This window comes from Stegodyphus dumicola, chromosome 3, assembly GCF_044657685.1.
Source record: "Stegodyphus dumicola isolate Sdum_Otavi_A_Nest chromosome 3, ASM4465768v1".
Taxonomy (NCBI): Eukaryota; Metazoa; Arthropoda; class Arachnida; order Araneae; family Eresidae; genus Stegodyphus; species Stegodyphus dumicola.
In genome coordinates, this window is record NC_140770.1 from 164,237,005 (window position 1) to 164,259,265 (window position 22,261).

Consider the following 22,261-nt stretch of genomic DNA (forward strand, 5'->3'; position numbering starts at 1 on the left):
ATTTTTGTCAATTTTCTTTAATTTTTTAAGTGAAAATAGGTCGATATGTACATAGATAAAGTCAAGGGTGTGTGCAGTGCCATTTTTGTGCAATTCTGGGATCTTTTTGGGGGGGGAGTGAAAATAGGTTGATGTGTACATGGATAGCGAGTCTGTGCAATTCTTAAAAACGCATCAAGCAGTGGGTGATTCTGCACTTTACCCAAAATTCTATTGCCGACTTTTCGTCATGGGCAATTCCCAAATTGTTAAATTCATAGGATATCAAAAAAGGATATAAAATCAAAAAAGGATTTAAAATCAAAAAGGATTTAAAAATTAAATTAGTATTTCAATGGCGTCTTAAGAAATATAGAACTATACAGTCAAAAGTCTTTATTTTCCGGATTATAGATCATTAGTTTAAATCTGGTAAGATGGCATGCAGAAATTATAAAATTAAAAATATGAAACCGTAATTTATAAAATAATAAGCAATTATGATCTAAAGGGTATCAATTTACAAAAAAAAAAGCTTAATATTTATTTGTTTACTTTATTAAACATTTCTTTCAACGCGCGCATGCGTAAAGCATACATTACGCATAGTCGAAATTAGAAAATTGCAACGCCGCAACGTCCCCCCCCCCTCCCCGCACAGAGCAGCGTGAAATTGATAAACATGATGCTAAAGCAAAGTTTAAAGTTCATAAAATTAAACATTTAGCAGTAGTAGCAATAAAAGCTCCCTGAGATATCATGTTGTGCAGACATTGAAGACAATAAAAGGTTTTGAACTTAACCAATTTATTAACAATATAATAAAGAATAAAAACACAGAAAATAAATTTCAACAATATCAGAGTCTTAGGAAAAATATAATATAACCATAATTCATCAAATAATATTTTTACCTGGTCTCCAAAACACTGGCATTCAATACAAACAAAAATGTCCTAAACATTAATTATGCGGCCTAAAAATGAAGTTGGCTACACATTCAAAACGTCCATGATCAATGGTTGAGAAAACACCTGAAAATTTAAATGAAGTTCTTGAAAGCACTTAAAACCGGCCTAACTCCGTTTGCACGAGGAATCGCCGCTCACGTATTTTAAATGCCGCCTTTATTGAAGAACATGGATGCCGCCCACGGCAGTCACTCACATGGTAGCCTCTGGAACCAAGGAATTTATTCCGGAACAATAATCTTGTGGACATGAACCAAGGAACCCCATTCCGGAACAACCATCCCGCGGACAGGCACCAAGGAACTTTATTCAGGAACAGCCATCCCGCAAACAGGAACCAAGGCACTTTATTCACCGGACTGCATGCATCCTTCTGAAGGGGCTGGAAACCGCTCACTCAAGTGCCAGGAAAGCAGGAACTAGAAGGGTTAAGCCAACTCCAACTTGCTTTATTTGCCGCGATTAACCTGCGAAATTGCAGGTTGTGTTCCGGCTATCGAACTTTGGTGCTTCTAGGAGCGCTGCAGGTAAGGAAATGCCAAACATAGTTCTCGTGGAGACAGGATAGCAGATGCAGGGGGTGTGACCAATGTCACGTGATGAGCGATAAGACATCTGGTTGGCGATGTGGTATCCAGGCATCGTAGCGCTGTAAATCTGAAGTTTTACAATAGTTATACATAAAATAGTACTAAATCAGTTCATAAAAGGTGTGCGTTGCAGTCATAAATGCAGAAAATAAAATACGATTGCAAAAAGTATAATAGTATATACAGGAAAAATGTAAGTAATATCTTGTGAGCGTGGCTGTGTGTGTCACATAATCATCCGGCTAAGATTTCTAAACATCATTATTTACAAGTCAAATAAGTTTTTCAGAGTACTACATACTTAAAAACACAAATTATGTTGGAAAATCCTGGTTTCCACTGAGTAGAAAAGCGGCATATGGACGGAGGTGCCTGTCCTCGTGTAAAATTTCATAGTGAAATAGGTTGAAAATGTCCATATGTTGGCACTCCTTAGCGCCATCATAAAATGCTGTGTTAGTTCTTCTTAAATATTCCACTATTGCATCCATTTTTAAATCTTCATGGAGACGTTTGTTCTTCACATACGGGTGTGCATTTGTGATAATTCTTAAAAATTGGTTTTGCACAACTTGTAATTTTTGGATTTCACCCTTCGTAGCGGTAGTCCATGTTGGCGAAGTGTACGTCATGATGGGTCAGATTGTGGCTAGATAAATATGTCGTTTCTCGTCCAACGAAAGTTTTGAATATTTCTTTATCATGGGATATAAACATTTCATGACTTTAATCGCTTTATCCCTGATTTGTTGGATATGATGCTGCCATGTGAGCTTGTCGTTGATGGTGATGCCCAGATATTTGGCTTGTTTCACGATAGGCACAGCCTCGTTAAAAAGATAAACACTTTGTCTGATCGGAACATTTTTCTTCCTTTTCCTTATGAGTAGGAGCTGCGATTTTTGAGCGTTAATTAGTATCTTCCAATATCCACACCATTGTTCTATAGAGGGAATAGTGTCTTGGAGTTTCCGAATAGCATGATTGATGTTAGCAGACTTCACTGCCAAGGCAGTGAGTGTCGTCTGCATAACAGGCTAACATAGAATTATGATTTAAATGTAATCTCAGAAAGTCTGAAACGTAGAATAGATAGAGTATAGGGCCAGTCACAGAACCCTGTGGAACAGTGCTGGATAATTCATTTTTTACCGAGACTCTGAATGTCCGATCCCTGATAAAAGAATGGATTAGCAGAATGAGTTCTCTGTCCAGTTGAAGGTCAATTAATTTAGCAATTAAGCCCTCATGCCAGACGCGGTCGAATGCTTTCGCCACGTCCAGCATGAGTATAGCAACATTAAGTTTGCAGTGCAGAGCTGCACCAGCGAATTCGGTTATTCAGACAAGTTGCTTCGTTGTTGAGGGGTGAGCACAGAACCCAAATTGTTCCGGCGGAAGATGCTGAAAATATGGTTTCAGTCTATTCAGGATAATTCTCTCAAAAATTTTGCCTAAGCCCAGCAGTACACTAATAGGACGATATCTGTCTGGTAGGATGTTATCTTTGGCCGGTTTAGGTAGTAAAATAATTTTAGCAATTTTCCAAGGTGTTGGAAAGTAAGAAAGAGCAAGACAAGCATTAAAAATACTTGTCAGGCTACAGATGATGTTAGGCGGCAAATTTTTAATTGCTGTATTGCTGATTTCATCAATTCCTGGAGATTTCTTTTGTCTCAGGTGTTTGATAACATTAGTCGTTTCAGTAGGAGTTGCATATTTAATCGGAAGTCTGACTGAAGGGGCGTTGAGCCAATCCCTCACTCGTAGGAGGGTCTTTAATTCGAAATCAGAGTCATTTGGCCAATCATTTGGCGAGAACTGTTCTTGGAGGTGTGCTGCGAAGATTTCTGCCTTTTCCTGATTGGAAATGGCAATATTACCTCTGTCATAGAGGGGTCGATTACTTGTGAAGGTAATTTTAAAATTTTTGATTAAAGACCAGAACGTACCTTCTCTAGAATCCAGATTTAACATTTTATCATCCCATAGTTCTTCTTTGAAGGTTTTAATAACCTTCTGAATTTGCTTATTTTTACGATTTATTTCACGTTTAAGTGCCAGGTGCCACATTAAATGATAACATTTCCTGAGTCTATTTCGCTCTCTCATAAGCTGTCGTATTTTAAGGGGCAGTCTGAAAGCCTTATCCCGATTAGTAATTTCAGTACTAGCTTCCTTAATTGCACCTTGAATGCTTTCACTTAAGGCATTAATTACGGTGTTTATGCCTGATTGGTATTGAGATTTTGCAGTCAAGGAGGTGAATTTTTCATGATATTGCTGAAGAGATTCCAATTCGTAATTCGCTTAGTAGAGAACTCAGAAGTTTTTTGTCACTTCTAATGTTGCGATTACGGGGAGGTGGTCAGAGGACAATTCATGAAATACTTCCATTGCAACGGGGATAGTCGTTGTAGTGACTGCAATGTCTAGTATATCAGAAAATTCAATTCTATTATGAAGCCGTGTGTATTCTGGTGGGGCATGTAGCGCCACTGAATGCTGTAAAATATATTCATGGAGAATTTTACCATTTAGGTTTGTCCGACGACAGTTCCAGTCTATATGCTTAGCATTAAAGCCCCCGGCAGCAAGGGTAGGTATGTCATCCGGTAGAATGCTATTTAGAAAATTATCACATAGTCTATTCGTTGGAGGGTTATACACAGCACAAAAATTGATGTTATTAAACACAGGAAGAGTGACACACACAGTAGTTTGCTCACAATTAAAATTTCTTGAATCAGATATAAGACAAGATGCATAATTATGTTTCACATATATTGCCACACCACCACCCCTGTGTGAAAGTCTATCACAGCGGTATGAATTATAATTTGCAATTCTCAGGCATTGGCATGGTTTTGCATGAGTCTCTGATATGATTGCAATGTCAATATCATGCTCACTTAAAAAATGGTGCAGTTCAGTAATTTTGGTGGGTAGCCCGCAGGCATTCCATATCATTATTTGTACGGGAGTACACTTTTTCATGTAATTAGCCATTAACAGGGGCTGCAGGAGTATGATCTTGAGATACGTTTGATTTTGCCATCAGAGTAAATCCAGTTTCTTTTAGAGCAGAGACAAGCATATGTAGCTCAGCTGCAACTTGTGTTGCTTCAGTTAGAAATTCAGGAGCGAGGCCGGTGTTTAAAGCTTGTGCATAAGTTTTATTATGCACTACCCGATCAGAGAACGTTTTCACAGACGGAGTGGTTTTTGGTTTTGGAAAACGCACACATAATCTATAGTTAGCTGTATGACCTATCTCATGACAATTGGCACATTTAGGCGGAGTTGCCTTATCCTTGTCACAGTTAAATGATTCACGAGGTTCACTGCAACGAACACAAAGTGGTTCGTGATTGCAGTGCGATTTGGCGTGATGGAACCCTTGACAGCGATAACACTGCAAGGGTCCCTTATGGCCACGGTATCTCTCAACACTAATCTTCATTCCCAGCAAAAATTTTAACTGGTGTATCTCCTTGTTTTTCTCCTTGCGGGTGAGAGTAACGAGAAACAGGGGAAGCTTAATAACTTCTCCGTTACGCCTGATAGTGAGTTGGTTGACCCGCACGACATCGAGTCCATGTTCTTTTAGATCCATCATAATTTCCTCAGGGTCCATGTAAGACGGGAGGTTACGTATCACAGCTTTTAGATGTTTAGATTCGGGAAGCGCATAGCAGTGATACCTGATGCCTTCTTCTTCTAGCACTTTTACCATTTCTCGATAAATGGTGGGCAGTTTCACTTTACTCTTGATTCCGTCCTTCATGTTTTCTCCATAGAAATCGTGCAGAGAAAAATTCTTATTATTAAACAGCATTTTTAAGTCATTCCATGTGAATCTGCTGTCTTTAATTATAATCGGCAGCAGTTTTCTTGCACTGTTGAATGGAGCGTTCTGATTGGTTGGAGGTGTCTGCACTGGGGCGGGGTCTGTGTCCATATTCTGTTGCGGAGTGAGATCAGCAACAGGGTGAGTCTTTGGAATTTCAGGAGCAGTTGCAGCAGCCAGGGGTGCAACAGCTTTTTTCACAGGTTTTCTGGTGCGTCTGGTTCTGTCTCCTTTGGGTTCTCCATCGAAGTCAGAGCTGACATCTAAACCCTTGTATTTTGTAAAGTCCTCATCCGACCTGGCGGGACTCTCAGCACGTCGAGCGTTGATCTTTGGAAGAGGCGGGAAGCCAGGGTTGTCATCAGTTTTGGTCTCAGCACGGTCGTCCTGTGTTCTGGAGTTCCCAAATTCCTGGTCAGCAAGAACTCGGAATTTTTTGAACAAATTCAAGTCTCTTGTTTCTTCAGGGGTGAGGAAACCTTTGTATTCTTGACGGAGTTCCAGCTGAGTAATCTCAGCTGCAATGAAGTCCAGGAAACGTTCCATGATGCCGGTTGATGAAGTAGTGAAATGCAGAAAGTCTATGCTTAAAAAGCACAGGGTAAAAGCAGGTTGTTTTACAGCATACTAAACATAGTGGTTTGCATGCTGACCTGAATGCACAATCGAGAAAGCACAGCAGTTTCTCAGTCACAATAGTCAAACTCAGAAAAACGAGAGGTTAATACTGCAGAACAGCGAAAACGCAGAGCGAGGGTACGAGCACCTTCACGCTCAGGAGCAAGCAGTCGAAGGGTTGAGCCAGAGCGACGCGAGATACTTATAGCAGAAGTAGGAATGACGTCATCTCACGGCAACCAATCAGCTATCGGCACGAATCGGCTTTTCAGATGACGTAACATCACGTTTCGTTTTTGCATCTCAATTAGGTTGAAACAGTCCGTTCTCAATGCAAACAGTGGCAGCAAGAAAAAGAAGTAGAAGTAACTACTATATTACATTAAAATAAGAATTAAACTAAATAACCATTTCAAGGAGAAGAGATGATGCAGTAAAAGTTTACAATAAGTTATATTTTCCAACAAAACAGATTTCGAAACGGTTAGATAAACAAAGGATATGTCTTTATCCATTTTTTGGAGCAATTCCACTTTTTGTTTGATGGACATCGAAACATACTTTCGTTTTGTAGATCCTTTCGGAGCTCCAGCATCGGAAATTCCATTTGACATAATCGAAAGTTCAAGCTTACTTTTATAAAATTGCTCTTACAGTCTGCAAAAAATAATAAGCCGGATCCAATTCGAAGATTAAGGAACAGCGCAATCATCAACATTAACTGAAATAGATAATTAGATAATTTTAGCTTATACCGTCCGTTATACATTAAACGCGCACGCGAAAACATATTCTGCGCTTGTGCACACGCATATGCGCAGTCCTAAAGGTCTTACGCGCAAGCGTAAACGCCTATGCGCATGCGCAGAAAGTTTTTAGCTTTGAGGTCCGGATTATAGATCATTCCAGATTATGGGTGTCCGAATTAATGACTTTTGACTGTATAAACTTTTGCAATCTGAAATCAGCATGTACGGTAGATTTGGCGCTCTGTTAAATGGCTGCATTTGCTAGATTTGCCGTTTTTGCGCATACATTTTTGCTGCAATTTTTTTACGGCCCTCAAAACAGAATAGTACCAGAAAAAGAAATAGAAATACTTGCAGTTGCAATGTACTGAAGTAAAAAAATAACAGTATTTCAAGCTCATCTTATAAGATTACTAATACAGTACAAAGTCCGTAATCCGGACTCGTCGGGACTTCGGCGATTCTGGATTAAGGTTTTTTTCCAGATTACAGATCATCAATTTAAATCTGGTAAGATGGCATGCAGAATATACAATTAAAAATATGAAACCGTAATTTATGAAATAAAGAGCAATTATAATCTAAACGGTATCAAAATTTTTTTAAAAAAAAGCTTAATATTTATTTGTTTACTTTATTAAACATTTCTTTCAATGTAAGTTGTTTAAGTTGCTTCATTTTTTGTGCTAAACGCGCATGCGTATGTTTGTATGTTGAGGTCCGGATTATAGATCATTTCGGATAATGGACGTCTGGATTACAGACTTTGTACTGTAAATGGTTCAACTAAACACACTGTAAAACCAGTTCCATTTTCAGGTATAACAGAAGAATCATAACTCCCTTTCTTTCTGGATTAACAGAAAGAATATTTACAGAAAAACAATTCCAGATACATTTCGGAAATGTTTTAATATATGGTGTTAGTATATAGATATATGCATCTTGCAAAAAAAGGGGGGACAGTTCTTTAATCTCTCATTCTACTGGACCGATTGTCAAAATTTAAATTGTGTTTTCTACGTCTCGAAAGCACAACTTAGGATATACTCGTACATTAGATTTAGAGGCTCTACTCTTATATATGCCCTACGATCACCGAATGTGGCGATATGTGTTCTGCGTTGGATTTTGGTGCGATTCTTTTGGGAATGATGCTGTTTGTATGGCAACACTTTTAACGTTGAAACTTTACTCTTTTGCTTCAGTAGTTTAATTGCTCGTTGGTTCGTGTCGTGCGCGTTTTGAAATGGCCTACGTTGCAATGAGAGACGTGGTGGCAAGATTTCAGTCGCATATTTTAGATTGTGTGCAAAGTAAATTTAGTATTAAAAGATACGATGTTGGAGTTGTTAACGAGTCTTTTGTTCACGGGTGTGCTAACGCGGATCAAAGTGTATTTTTGGAACTTCTGTGAGAGTCAGGACTTATAAAACGAAGTTTGGCGTGTCCGAAATGCAGAGCTGATATGAGAACTCGGACGAAGAATGGGGTTTCTGATAGAATTGTGGGGGTTTGAAGTCAAATGGTTGCTGGTAAAGTATGTGGCTGTCAGCGGAGTTTAAGATTTGGATTGTGGTTTTTGTATAGTAAGTCAACTTTGGAGGAAGTTTTTATCGTTACTTTCGAAATTTTAAATCACAGAAAGATCTGTGATATAGAAAAATCATGGCACTTATGTTCACAGACATTGTGTGACTGGCGAAATTTTATTCACGAATGTATTATGGTAAGTTCATTTTATTTTATTGTTTTTATTTTGTAGAATTTTATGTTCATTGTTTTTTTACTATTAATTTCTGCTGTTATTGTTGTTTTTTGAATTGTTTGCAATTTATTTTAATTACTTTAGTTTATTTTGTTAATTTGTAGGCAATGCCTAGATTGTGCAATTCGTAGGTTTTTTTTTTTTTTTTTTTAAGTTTAAACAGAATGCTGTGTACATGGTATTCTTTGAAATTTATTGTTATGTTAACTTATTAAAGCGAAGTTTGCGTAGTTCGTAGATTCCTTCGCTGCCTAGATTGTGCAATTCGTTGATATTTTTTAAGTTAAAAACATATCGCTGTGTACATGGATTCTTGTCAAATATTTTTGGTTAGAAACTTTACGTTTTTCCTATCTAAATTTTTTGCTTTAGATTTTTAGCTTAAATTGTGTGTTCAAAACGTGGTTTTTGCATACGTGAAAACCACGTTTTTGGAGACATTTTAGGGTTAAAGTTCGAAATGTAGACAAAAAATTTCGATAGTAATACAGCAATGTGGAGTTTCTTGCCTTCACCAAGCAAGGGCGTATGTGAGAGTAGTTCTGTTTTGACACAAAAATCTGATCTTTTTCTGAAATAAAATACCAATTTTTCCCCATATTTCAATTCTACGACTCAAATTATGCCAAAGTGCCAAGTTTTGTAAAAATCACACAGGTAGTTTTTAAAAAATTGGCTCTCAACTTTTAAGTCCTCCATGTCAATCGAATTCAATATATATATTTATTAATATCTTTTTTTATTAAACTTATTTGATTCTAATTTCATATTTTGAAATTTAGGCTCATTCCAAATAAAATTTGCCCACTTTATTATTCATTTTAAAAATTTGTATATTTAAATAAATTTTTCAAAAAAAAATTGAATTATAACCTATAAAATTTTTACTATCATCTTAGATGTATTTTTAAGCATATTTGTAAAAAATTAGTTTTTATTCAAAATTTCCTAAGATATATGAGAATTTACAAATTGGCACGTTTTGAAATTTGGCATATTTGTTATTAAGTGATAATAACGGCAAATGTGGTTTATGCACTTTGTTAAAATTACTTGAAAGTATGAAAGACGAACTTTTTCTCACTCGTGTACAATGAAAAAAAGGAAAGGAAAACAGGTTGCTATAAATTAAGAAGTTTGTCGAGTGAATTTTTCTCTACGCAAACTGAAAAACTTGACCAAGATAAATTTTTTAATTTCTCACGAAAAATTAAAAAATTTAATATCTAGTCTTAATTTGAGTTGTAGAATCAAAATATGGAAATCAAATTGGTATATTTTTCAAAATAGTTCAATTTTATGTCAAAATATCTATGTTAGAATAATGCTATATATAAATCCAATATATATCCGAAGCCATACTTTCGAGACATAGAAAATGCAAGTTAAATTTCAACAGTCGGTCAAGTAGAGTGTCAGATATAGAACTGTCCCACTTTTTTTGGTGCAAGATTTACAATATTCTGATTTTTTAATATATGCAGTATCTGTATAAAAGTTTTAAAAAGTTCTGTGGCTAACACTTTAAAAAATAATAAATTAATAAACAAAATAATTAAAATATATTTAGGGGAGAAAACTAGACTATAATTCAAAATAATCACCTTCAGCAGCTGCACTTTAGTACACAACTGTACAAGTTGTCAAAATAAATTTCAAAGTCGCAAATCAAAAGTAAAGATTTATGTTGAAGTTCTGCTGTCACACTTTTTTGAATATCTTGTTCATTACAGAATTAAGACTTTTTTTATTAAAGATTTCAATTTTGAAAAGAAAAACTAGTCTGTTGGTTCCAGATCACTATGCAGAAAGGCAGTTCCCTTTTGAAATCTGCTTTTATTTGGGCCAAAACCATCGTTGTTGTTGCTTTTCCTCGGATTTCTGACGAAGTCAGACAAGGTCAAAAGACTGTTGAATCTAAGAATATCGAGCACAAGGAGAGGATTGGAGTAAATATCCTCTTTAGAAAGGTCCAAGCAGCTTAACCTTTTAACTGTCATGCTCAAAATAATCTCCACAGAACTGGTATTTCAAAATGTCATGCCCGAGAATTACTCGGGATAATTCTTTTTTCCAAGTACATTGTGTTGTTATACACAAATATATATTGTGGGAAGTTTATTTCTGCTTCAACAGATGGCAGCACTTTGCTGAAGGTTTCAAAGGATACAGGTTTTTGTTCAAAGTGCGCAGCAATTTTTTTTATTGTGCGACAAACATTTAATTTTCGCAATAAAAAAATTGACAATTTATGCACCCAAATCATCAAAATAACTTCACAGTTAAAGGGTTCATTGTTGTAATGGGCAAAAACTGCTTTACACTAACAGCAATCTCTGTTTTTGCAATATCATACAAGAGAAAACTCTAAATTCCACAATACAGAATTTGTCCTGTTGTGGAGAAAATTATGATCACCATTCTTTTAATCCAAGTTATATTAATAATGGTAATTTTTAATCACCCATTATGACAGAAGCCAAAAAACAGTCAGCATCTGCAACCTTGATCATGTTCTGGAAAGGTTTCTTTCTCCATTACTTTGCACCAAACTTTGTGCAATCTTTTCTGTTAACCAAATCTTCTATTAGAATCTCATGAATTCTATTTTTGTTTATATTCAGATTATCCATAAGCATCCTAGGTATCATCTGATTATCCACAGCCATTAAATCATGGATATTCTCTTATTATTTCCTCTCCTAGTATGCCAATTGTTCAACCAATATGCACGTCACCTGCATTTTCACCTCCAATGCAAAATCACAAATAGCACTCAAAAGTATGAGAATGGGAGTAGTGCATTTTTTTAATTTCACACCAAGCTTTAAATTGAACTTTACAAGCACTAATTATTTTGTGGCTCAATTCCAGACAGTATTCAAGATAATATCGGCACCTATAACATGAACTAATGAACAAGGATATGCACAGCTCAGTTTTCTGTTAGCCAAATAATTACAGATTCACATGCAGATTGCATTATTTCTTGATAATTTGCCATTTTTGTAATGTGCACTCAGTGCAGAAAATTTTTAGACAAATCATGTCCACATATTAATCATTTTATTAAATTTTACAATTTCCTATTCAATATAAATAATAACCTATAACCTTTTATTTTTAATTTCTCAAATACATAAATTTGAGGGATTTTGCAAATTCAGAACGTTTTTGCAAATGTTAAATATAAATATCCATGGATTTCAGATTTCTTTTTTTTTTTAACATTAGTTTTTAATACTATGTGGTTGTAATGAAAGTTTTCTGCCAAAAAACACTGTTAATAAAGTTAGGGAGGAAACATGAAAGCAGTATCTTTAGTGTTGATAATAATCACCACACAAATGTATGATTTTCTGCCGACGTTTTGGTAGTTTTTCAAAGGCTTGCCCAGAAACTTCGCTGCTGTGAGTTCAAAAACAGATCAACCTCATTTTGGACATCCTGCGCAGAATGGAAGATAGCACCCCCTGCATAGATGTAGCTGCAAGCGTGAAAAAAAAGGTAGAAGTCCAAAGAAGTGATGTTGGGGCTATATGGTGGGTGTGGCAAAAGATCCTATTCGAGTTCATACAACGTCCAGCCCATGAATGTGGACACCTGTGGTCTTGCACTATGTTGATGAAACACTACCTTTTTGTGCCAGAACTCAGTTTTATGATTTTGCTTGATAGCATCAACACAGACTAAGCATCTCGCTATACAACTTACTGTCAAGTTTTTTTTTTTTTTTTCCTTCTTTTTAAACTTTTTTTTTTTTTTTTTACTTTTTCCCAGATACTCTTTGTGGATAATACCTCAACAATCCCAGATACAAAGCATGATCTTTTTATTAATCAAATTGCACTTTGCAACATTGCCATCGGGCTCATACCTCCTTTCCGCTTTTGTTGAAGGAAATCCACTTTCCATCACAAGTAATGCTCTGGTCCAGAATTTTGTCCTTGTGTTGATATTCTAGCAGATTAGTGCAGACCAAAACACGTCTGTCCTTATCTGCTTGAGTCAGCTCATGCAGCACCCAGCGACTGAACTTGTAAGTCAAGTTTATGCACTAATATCTAACTCCTTACCAAGTTCTTGAATGGTTGCATACTGAACTTCTTCCACACGTTCTCACAAGTGGGCCTCATCAACATCAGTAGGCTGCTCCAGCGCTCTGCTTCTTAAATGTCCCTTTTGTTTTAACTTTCAGTACCAAACTTTCACAGTATCAAATGATACAATAATAGTACCTAAAACTGGACAAATGACTTGGTCACGTTCTGTATCTGACTTTTTGTAACAGAATTGGAAGTAAATGATGGTTCTAATATGATAGCATGATAGTTCCATTTCAGACACCTTGTACTTAATGATAACTAAATTTTTTTACAAATTTCACAACAAAGTGTTCTAAAGCAAGTCTCTCTCTCTCTCTCTCTTTCAAATGCCAAAAAACGTTTGACAAAATATGATTAAACATGGTAATGCGAACTGTTTGCACAAACGATATTTGCGGTGGCGGGAAACTTGTCAAAACCCAATATTTTCCATTGTAATATATTTAAGAAATATTCCCAAGGTAATTCTATTCATAAATTTGGACTAGAACTTTGAACCATAAATTATAACTTCTCAGTTTTGCTAGATACACAAAATATTAAAAAATATATGTTTTCAGATTTATATAAATTAGCCTTCCACTGACTTTCCATACTAACAAATTTTAACACAGAATAGTTATTCTCTCCACCCCCAAAAAATTTTAATGAAGAAAATCTATGTATGTGTGATATATGGAGATTTAATTGCTTAAAAATATAAATCCAGTTATTATTCTACTTTAATGGAGATCTTGATCTCAATTAATGTCATTGTTCTCATTACCAGAATTTCACAGATTAAAAAAAAAAAGACAGTATAATGTTTACTTAGTCACATGCTTGTTATTTCTATGTAGTTCTAATTTTTTTTTAATGTTGATGCAAATCATCGACAGCAATAACACTTTTTTTTTAAATAACATTTCTTAAAATATTACAATTAGTTTTCCTACTCATTTTTCCGATATAGTAAACTCTTACAACGGTATTACTTTTAAGGTTCTGCTATAACAGTGCATAGTTTAGGTTTTAGGAGACACCAGAGATTTCAAGGTCATGGCCGTCTCTTCTAAGATAACCTTGGGTGACAGACTGTTTACGTAACAAGCTTCCTGATAGCTTAACTAATTATAATCACTAATGAATACTAGGTTAATCTTCGGATTATGGTAACTTGGCGATTTTTTGGCAAACATTTGGCGACCAACCCTGCTACTGCAACCTGCTAGTTTTGTTTTGGACGCCATTTTGTTTTCACAAAGTAAAGGCATGTTTTTTTACTCAACATTTTTTCCAACAAGCTGCTAGTTGAATTACACTTATGCTAGAACTTTTATGGAACAAAAGTGGGTTAATCTTTGGATTATGGTAACTTGGCGATTTTTCGGTGAACATTTGGCAACCAACCCTGCTACAGCAACCTGCTAGTTTTGTTTTGGATGCCATTTTGTTTTCACGAAGTAAATATTATTTTTTCCAATGATCTGCTAGCCGAATTACGCTTATACTAGAACATTTATGGAACAAAAATGCTTAATCATGACGAAGATTGGGTGCGAAATTGGGAGAAAATGCAGAATCGCAAACTGCTTGCCGCATTTTTAAGAATTGCACATACACGGTATCATCCATGTACACGTCGACCTATTTTCACTTAAAAAAACATCCCAGAATTGCACAAAAATGGCATTGCGCACACTCTTGACTTTATCCATGTACACTACTAAAGTCCTAGCTAGTAACTTTTATCGCCTTACCAAAATGTCGCCAAACTACCTGTTACCATATTCCAAAGATTAGCCCAAAAGTGCTTAATCATGACGAAGATTAGGTGCGAAATTGGGAGAAAGCGCAGAATCACCCATTGCTTGCTGCGTTTTTAAGAATTGCACATACACGGTATCCATGTACACATCGACCTATTTTCACTTAAAAAAAAATCCCAGAATTGCACAAAAGTGGCACTGCACACACTTTTGACTTTATCCATGTACACTGCTAAATTCCTAGCTAGTAACCTTTATCGCCTTACCAAAATGTCACCAAACTATATGTTACATATTTGAAAAATTAGTCGAATTTTTTTTTCAGCCCTCTCAAACAGTTAGAATAAATTAGCTATTTCAGAAACGTATAAATAATACTTGAGCTGATATTACTTTACCATGAAATGATTGACAAAATTGCTTTCATAAATACCACAACTCCATCAAAGAACTGTGCAGTTCTCAAAAATGATCAAATTTATAGAATGTAAACATTTTAGAAAATTTGAGTAGACCAAACTTCGTACTCAGTTTCTTTTTATATGCAAAGTGTTTCTTCAAGTTTTAGAGAATGATGACAGTGTCTAGCTTCAGATTTATCATAATAATGCAACAGTTTTAACTCACAGTTTTCTATTTTTCTTATGAATGCAGTAAATCATACTCAACATTTCATACTGACATTAAAATTTAAGCACCAATATACATCTATTACAGAGTTCGAAGGTTTGTTTTGATAGCTTAGAAAAAAATGATACATTTACGTGTTAAAATTCTTTTTTGAATAATTTAGTATAATTAGTAATATTAAGTTTCTATGTAAAAAAAATCCATCTAATTAAATTTATCAATAAACGCACAGCTTTCATGAAATTTAAAATTTAAATGCATGTTTCTTTAAACTGTATATGGTTTTCATATTGCACTTAATAATACAAATTATTTTTTATATCTCATAAATTAATTACATTAATTTATACACATCACATAATATAATTCTACACATCACAGCCTTTCACAAACGTTAAAACAAATAGTTTCAGATAATTTTATTACAAATTCCAGAATTACTCAAATTACATATATAATTATCGAAAAAATAGGCGATTAAGTGATTTAAACTTTTAGTAAAATTGAACAAAATAAATCTGCTTTTTGAAGAAAACAGATCTAAAAAAATGCACACAACAAACGTCTAAAATAAAAAAAATTGGTGAGCCGGTACCTCTTTCTTTTAAAATGCAACCTTTGTGTTTTTTACTACGACAGACACAGTAGAAGTCAGTAAATAAATTATACACGCTGTTTCGGCATTTCACAGTACTCTCAAAAAATATATTATTAAAAGGTAAAATTCATATACCGCAACCTTTGTTCGCACTTATATGGCAAAGCCGGCCCACTGACAGATGAAAAAAGTAAACAGTATCAAGCAGCATTTCAAAAATATACGATCTACAATTTACGGATTGCTAAATGATATTGGCGCATTATTTAAAAGCAATAAATGTGACGAAACATAGAAAAAGAAACAAATCATAAAAATTGTGAATATTACCGTCATGAGAGACCCAATTAGGTTTCAACAGTTTCATTTTGATAGTAATAATGGGAAAGTATTTTATGAAAGAGGAAAAAATTAGATTCCTGAAGGTAATTTTGTAAACTCAAAATCTAAAACTACAGTGAGTTGAAATTAATGAACTCAGCCAAAAATTATTTTTTGAACATGTTGAATTCACGGCGTGCAAAACGTAACCTCGACGACAGTTGTAAACGTTATATTGATTTTTATTACTTTTATTTTCCCATGAAAGAAAGAAAAGTGAACGGTATTAGAAGTTGAGATGACATATCCTGCTGTAAATTAAAATACTCTCGAACGTCTTGAATGAAAAGAACGAGTTTGAAAACGGCGCGCAGCAGTAGAGAGGGCTTTTGAGTATTGATAATGCTAAAATAAAAGGCTCTAGCTGAGATAAAATACACACTTTTAAAACGGCGTCTTATTCCACACAAAATGAAGTCCCTTTACCATTTCATCTCGTAACCAGCCCACATTTTAACTGCTTCCAATAACCGCTCGATAGCAAAGCGCACAAGGGAATGGACGCATTCCCTTGTACATCCCTTTCGCTCCCTAAGGTAATGGACTCATTCATAGAAGCATTTTTATGAAAAATGACTCGTATTCAAATTAAAATAGAAATAAAACATAAAAAACACTAATGCAACCAGGTCATCGGCCTGAATTCGAACCCGCGTCAAACAGCTAGGATTCATGGGTTTTAACCGGTAAGCTCGACTTAGTATAGTTGAGGTGTTACAAACTCGCAGATTTTAGTTCAATTTTATCCGAGTCTGCTTGATCATCTGAACTCCGCTCTCCTTTCCTTGTTACAAATGTGCCTTTAATCTTATGGAAAATCTAGATACACCTTCGCAGCGAGTTAAATTTTAGATATATCCACATGCGTTTCTGGCAAAAAAAATCGCAAAATTTCTTTAAAAATGATTCCGATTCGTTTCTCGACAAAAAACTATATATTCTTTCTCGTCGGAATAATTCGAAAGTGGTACCTAGTATTCTCTTTCAGCAATTCAGCCAATATGTTTACTTCAGCTTGCTGGAATCTCAAGGTTTGGCTGAGACCTGAGCTCTATAATTAAATACATTTTGGTTTTAATACTCGTAAATGAAAAATCTGTCTTATTTCCTTTTTTTTTTTTTTTTTTTTTTTTTTTTTTTTTAAGAAAATTTTTGATACCTGCTGTTGTATGAATCTTTTGTGTTTTCTAGAAATTAATTTAAGTTATTGGGATTCTTCATGTTCTTTTTCAAGGAGGATTTCTTTTTCTTAAATAGCAAGTTACTTCAGAAGTAATATAATACTCTGAAAATGTATTTCCCGATCCTCTGCACGTTGTCTTCTTTTATAAACATACTATTTTGAATTTATGCATCGAAAAATGTAAAGCGAAACAAAGCTCTGAGTTTGATGCGAGACGAAATTAATATATGCGGGACTGAGTCCGTTACTCAGAAAAATATTGGGTCCTTGAGCATGTTATGCGGAGAACCACTGCATACCTTTAGTGGTTATGATTAAAACGAAAATTCTGGCATCCGTAACGACTAAGCATTTAATTAGATCTTTAACCTTTTCTCAAATCTGAATAAGAGTTCGATTCGAATATTCTTTTCCAAATAATGAGTCTCTTTCATTTGCTCTTTAGTGATCTTCTGGATATGCTCCAGGAATGTAAATTTTCATTACTCAATAAGCTGGACAAATTTTCATTGATTTCTTCAAAAAAAAACTTACCGGTGGTCAGTTTAGACCCAAATTATCTTATTCACTTGTGAATTTTCTTCCCCCCTTTTTTTACAAATTTTATTGTCCTAAAATCAAGAGAGGAAAAAAATGACAGACAGACAAAGTGGACAGACGTCTTTCTGTACCGATGGGAGAAAAATCAAGCTTAGATGCGGAGGAATGGTGTGTAGAGTGAATAATTTAATTTTTGAAGGGCGCGGCTGCTGTAAGAGCATATTAAATGAAAAGTAGTCATGAATAAATTGAGTACTAAACTAGTCATGGATAAACCACACGTTATTTTTTAAATGAATCCTGCATTCCAATAAGAATACATGGTAATATTATCATATCAATATCTAATAAGATATTTTCATTTTTATATTCCTGTTACTGGAACCTCGCTCGTTCTTATTGTTGCTCTTTAGGTTTCAGATCGTCCATAAATAATTAGAGAAGGTGAATTCGCAGCGGACTCGGCAAAATCGTAGACTGAATGTCAATTCATTTTTACTGCGACGTGATTGGTAGTTTCTTATATTAAGCTGTCATAACGTTCAATAGTTAGAAGGGAAAAGTTCTCAGCGATCCTCATGGGTATTTATGAACATTTTTCATTGTTAGTCAGACGGAAACCAATCACTATGTGGACGAATCTATTTTAAAATTTAGGGCAGTTCATTCTGTTAACTCACTGAGGAAGAGAAAAATTAAGCAAATGACTTTAAAATTTCCCGAACGCAGTGCGAAAAACCAAAGGGGAGAGGGATACACGAGGAAATAAGGTACTTTTGGCAAAATATTGAAGAGATGGCCTTACTCTCTGTTGATCCAATGTATTTCTCAATCAATTTCTTTCTGTATACCAACATCAAAGTTCCTATTTACTTCAGATTTTTTAAGGGGGGTCCCTCAGTTTACTGGTTACATGCTTCGATATTCCAAATTCATGTTTCATCTTGTTGCTACATGTTTTCGTCTCATAGGACACGTTCAAAGGATTTTGGATGTTTTTTATCCAAATAATTGGCAAGAAAATCAGAAAACAACACCAGCATTTCTCTAACATTAATTATATGCTTAATATGTATTATCTGTTTTCTCTAACTTTTCTAATGAAGTTAGCGAGGAAAATGTTGATTATTTTTTTTTCTCGTTGATATAAAATTTCGGTTCTGGTATCACGAGATAATATAGAGTGTTAACTTTCACTTGAAACTGTTAAGCAGATGAATCTAATAAACCCGTTGAATGTCACACTAAGATTTTTGACTAATCTCCGTTTTTTGTACATGACAAACTTGAATAGTTTCGGCAGCAGATATCTAAGCTTCGTAAGATTGTATATTAGATACTGTTTTTCAGGTTCCTCCAACAAAAATGTATTTTCATTAGCATAGGCTATACTATTCATTTATTCTTGAAATAAGTTCCCAATAGGATAAGAAGTGGAAAATTTTCTAGTTATGTTTTCAATTTAGCTTTTCTATTTTCTTCCTATTTTTTATATTAGAAGTAAACAAAAAGAATACATTAATGATAATCAGTACCGAACCTAGACCGTCGTTTGCCGAAGTGCAAATTAAAACTGGCCGCCCTTTTTTACAGAAATATAATCATTTCGTCCCCCACGTGCTGTGCACCATCTTGACCCCCGCTAGGATCTGCCCTAACAATAATACTGAAAAGCGGTTGTGATTGAGCTTAACATAACAGTGGGCTACTTCTCTATTTTACCTTATCACTCCTCCAGAAAATCAGTTCCTTATGCGGCGCTTCTGTTGCATATGCTTCAGACTGGCTTGCACGAGCCTCGGAACTCTCAAGCTCAACAAAGGGCCGACAATTGTCTTAATCCGGCCATGATTCAGAGCCTTTCTGGTACACATTTTCATTGTTTTCATGAGATAGAGAGTATCATAAGGCGTTATGTGATTTTGGGGTTCTAACTCGGACTTGCGCAGTAGTATGTTAAACGATCCTAACTACTCAAGAGGACTACTACTTACGCAGTAGTCCTCCTTGAGTAGAGGATAAACTATGATTTATTTTTAATGCTACCCAATCATGATACATACATTATATTACAAGAATATGATGATCTTATCTTGTAGTTTTTAAAATTTATTTTATATATTATTTCTTGAATCGTCGAAGTCTGGATTGATTTTTATTCATTCTAAATAAATGCTTCAAAATAATTCAGCAACATACGGGGTTATATGCGGAAGTACTCCCTTTAGTTTTGAAACGCATAAATACTGTATGTTTAAATTGCAGTTGATGTACAAATAATTTCAAAAATGGTAGACACACATATGATTAGGAAATGATAATGACCGAACTGTAGCTCGTCGTGTAATAACTAATAGCCTTATTTTTTAAACAAATCATAATGTAATACCGTTCTCTAACAATTAAAAACATGCGTATCATAATTTGGAACTATTTAAAACTGGGAAACATGTTAATTGTCAAAATAACAAATAATTACCTTCTACACAGCAGAAAAAGTAAATACATTGACTACTATCATTCTACTATACACAAAAAAGGAGGTGATATATTTGATAACTGAGTTTGCATTTAATAAATTAAGCTAAGTTTGATTTCCATATTTGCGTAGGAAAATTAAGCTATTACATTCTTATGCAAAATAAAAATCTACATTACTTTTAAAATAATTTCCACCTCTAACACTGGCTCCTCAGCAGTATGAGCTGTCTCCATATCTCTTATTTTATTCTTAAATCTCTACTTCTACTTTTTAAATTGTGTTTTTCCTCAGTCAACTGAAAAGCTTTTACATCATAATAAAAATAATTAAATCTAAAAAAATGTTAACAATTATTTTACATTTAGCATACTGGACAAAAGCATCTAACCTGGGGAAATTTTTTTTAATCCCCACTAAAAAATTATAATAAAATCAATAATAATGGGGGGAAACACTGACACAGAAAATAAATTGATTTCTAACAAGTGGAGTAATGAATGACCATCAAGTCTATCAATTTGTTGATTCAATTAATTTTTTTTAAGTTTAAAAATCCAATCTCATCACCCCATAGACATATTTAATGCTCCTCTAAATGGTCCTGCTTCTGTAATGCTGGGTTCAGGTTCAAATCCTGGAGAAGGCATGGATGTTTGGATATCGGTAAATGTATAGAGTCTTTGTGGCATGAAGGGACTTAACTACGGTAGAGCCAAAGCCCCCTTGAAAGACTGCTGGTAGAAGACCCATGGATACATCCTCCAGGTGTTCTCCATCAAAACTCGCACACAGCTCGTAAAAAGTCGTACTGTCACATATACGCTTCCCAAGAACTCTCTCTCGGCTATAATTAATTCATGAGCCCAGTCCAAGCATATATTTCAAGACCAGGCAGACACGGAACAATAAAATTTGGTTTAAAAGAATTTGTCAATATTAGATTAGTTTAAAAAAAATCTATCTTGTAGAAAATGTCATAAATTGATTAATTATGCTAAAGATTTAAAATAATGTGGAAGATTACTTTTAATGAATTCAATGATGCAAAGTCAAAACATTTAGTTTGATTGTTAAAGAAAAATATGCAAGCAAAATTCAGCATTTAACAAAAATAATAAACCCAGAAAATTCAGTAGGAGGAAAAAATTAATTACAAGAGTGACCCAAATAAATATTATATACAAACAGAAAACATGTTAAATAAAACTGCAGACTTCTTATCAGTTTATTTGAAATATCTCTTATTAGAAAACTTTTTTTTTTCACTTTTTAAGATAAATAAATACCTCTTAGTTGCTGCACTTTAATTTTCCTGAATTCTAAGATGGCAGTAGGAACTGACATGAAATCTGACACAAGTATGTGTACAATTCTTAATTATTTTTCAAGAAAAATACATAAATTATTCACAGTCCCTTAAATTTCAGAATTCAATATCTCTTTCAAAAGTATTCTTGCTCACATTTAGTACACTCAAGATATCAACACCTATTTAAAATGGAAAAGATTATTACAAAATTAATAAAAATAAAATTTCTTTAGAAATATTTTTGGGATAAAAATTAAAATAAGATTATCTATATTAACCTGATCGAATAAAACTAACCACTTTCCAAAACCTATATCTCCAGTTTCAACATCTTCCCTGTCAACACTTTTTGCAAAATCAATCAGCTCAAGACAATTCTCAAAGGCAGATTTTTTAACAAGTAGCTGAATTTCCAGCCCTTCTTAAATTAGCAACTACATAAAGATAGGGAAATATTACAATTTACATCTTCGTTGTATTCCTCCCAAATATATAAAATAAATTTCTTTTTCTGATGGCAGCTCCAGATTCCTCTTTTTACAGAATAACAATTTGAAATTATTGTCATGTTTTTGTATGCAGTGCAGTCGTCAATCAAAAGTAGAAAACTTCACTTCAGGAGTTAAAATTTTTATTGCTTCTTTTTTCAAACAGTTTCAGTGGCATCCAGTTTTATACAGTTGGCTGGATAGGAAAAAAAGCTTTATACATATATTAAGCATCTTGGCTTTCCAGATGACATTCAGTTCTTTCATGTTG

The 22,261-nt window shown here is 34.4% G+C and overlaps 1 protein-coding gene across 1 annotated transcript in view; it reads right to left on the reverse strand.

The window, feature by feature from the left end:
- Hira (histone cell cycle regulator-like protein) overlaps positions 1–16,204 on the reverse strand; it is a 127,496-nt gene extending 111,292 nt beyond the window's left edge. Inside the window, exon 1 of the mRNA XM_085813566.1 lies at positions 15,938–16,204. Coding sequence (XP_085669692.1) covers positions 15,938–15,974 — 37 coding nt within the window. The 5' untranslated portion in view covers positions 15,975–16,204. The remainder of the gene's footprint in view (positions 1–15,937) is intronic.
- Between the last annotated feature and the right edge of the window lie 6,057 nt (positions 16,205–22,261).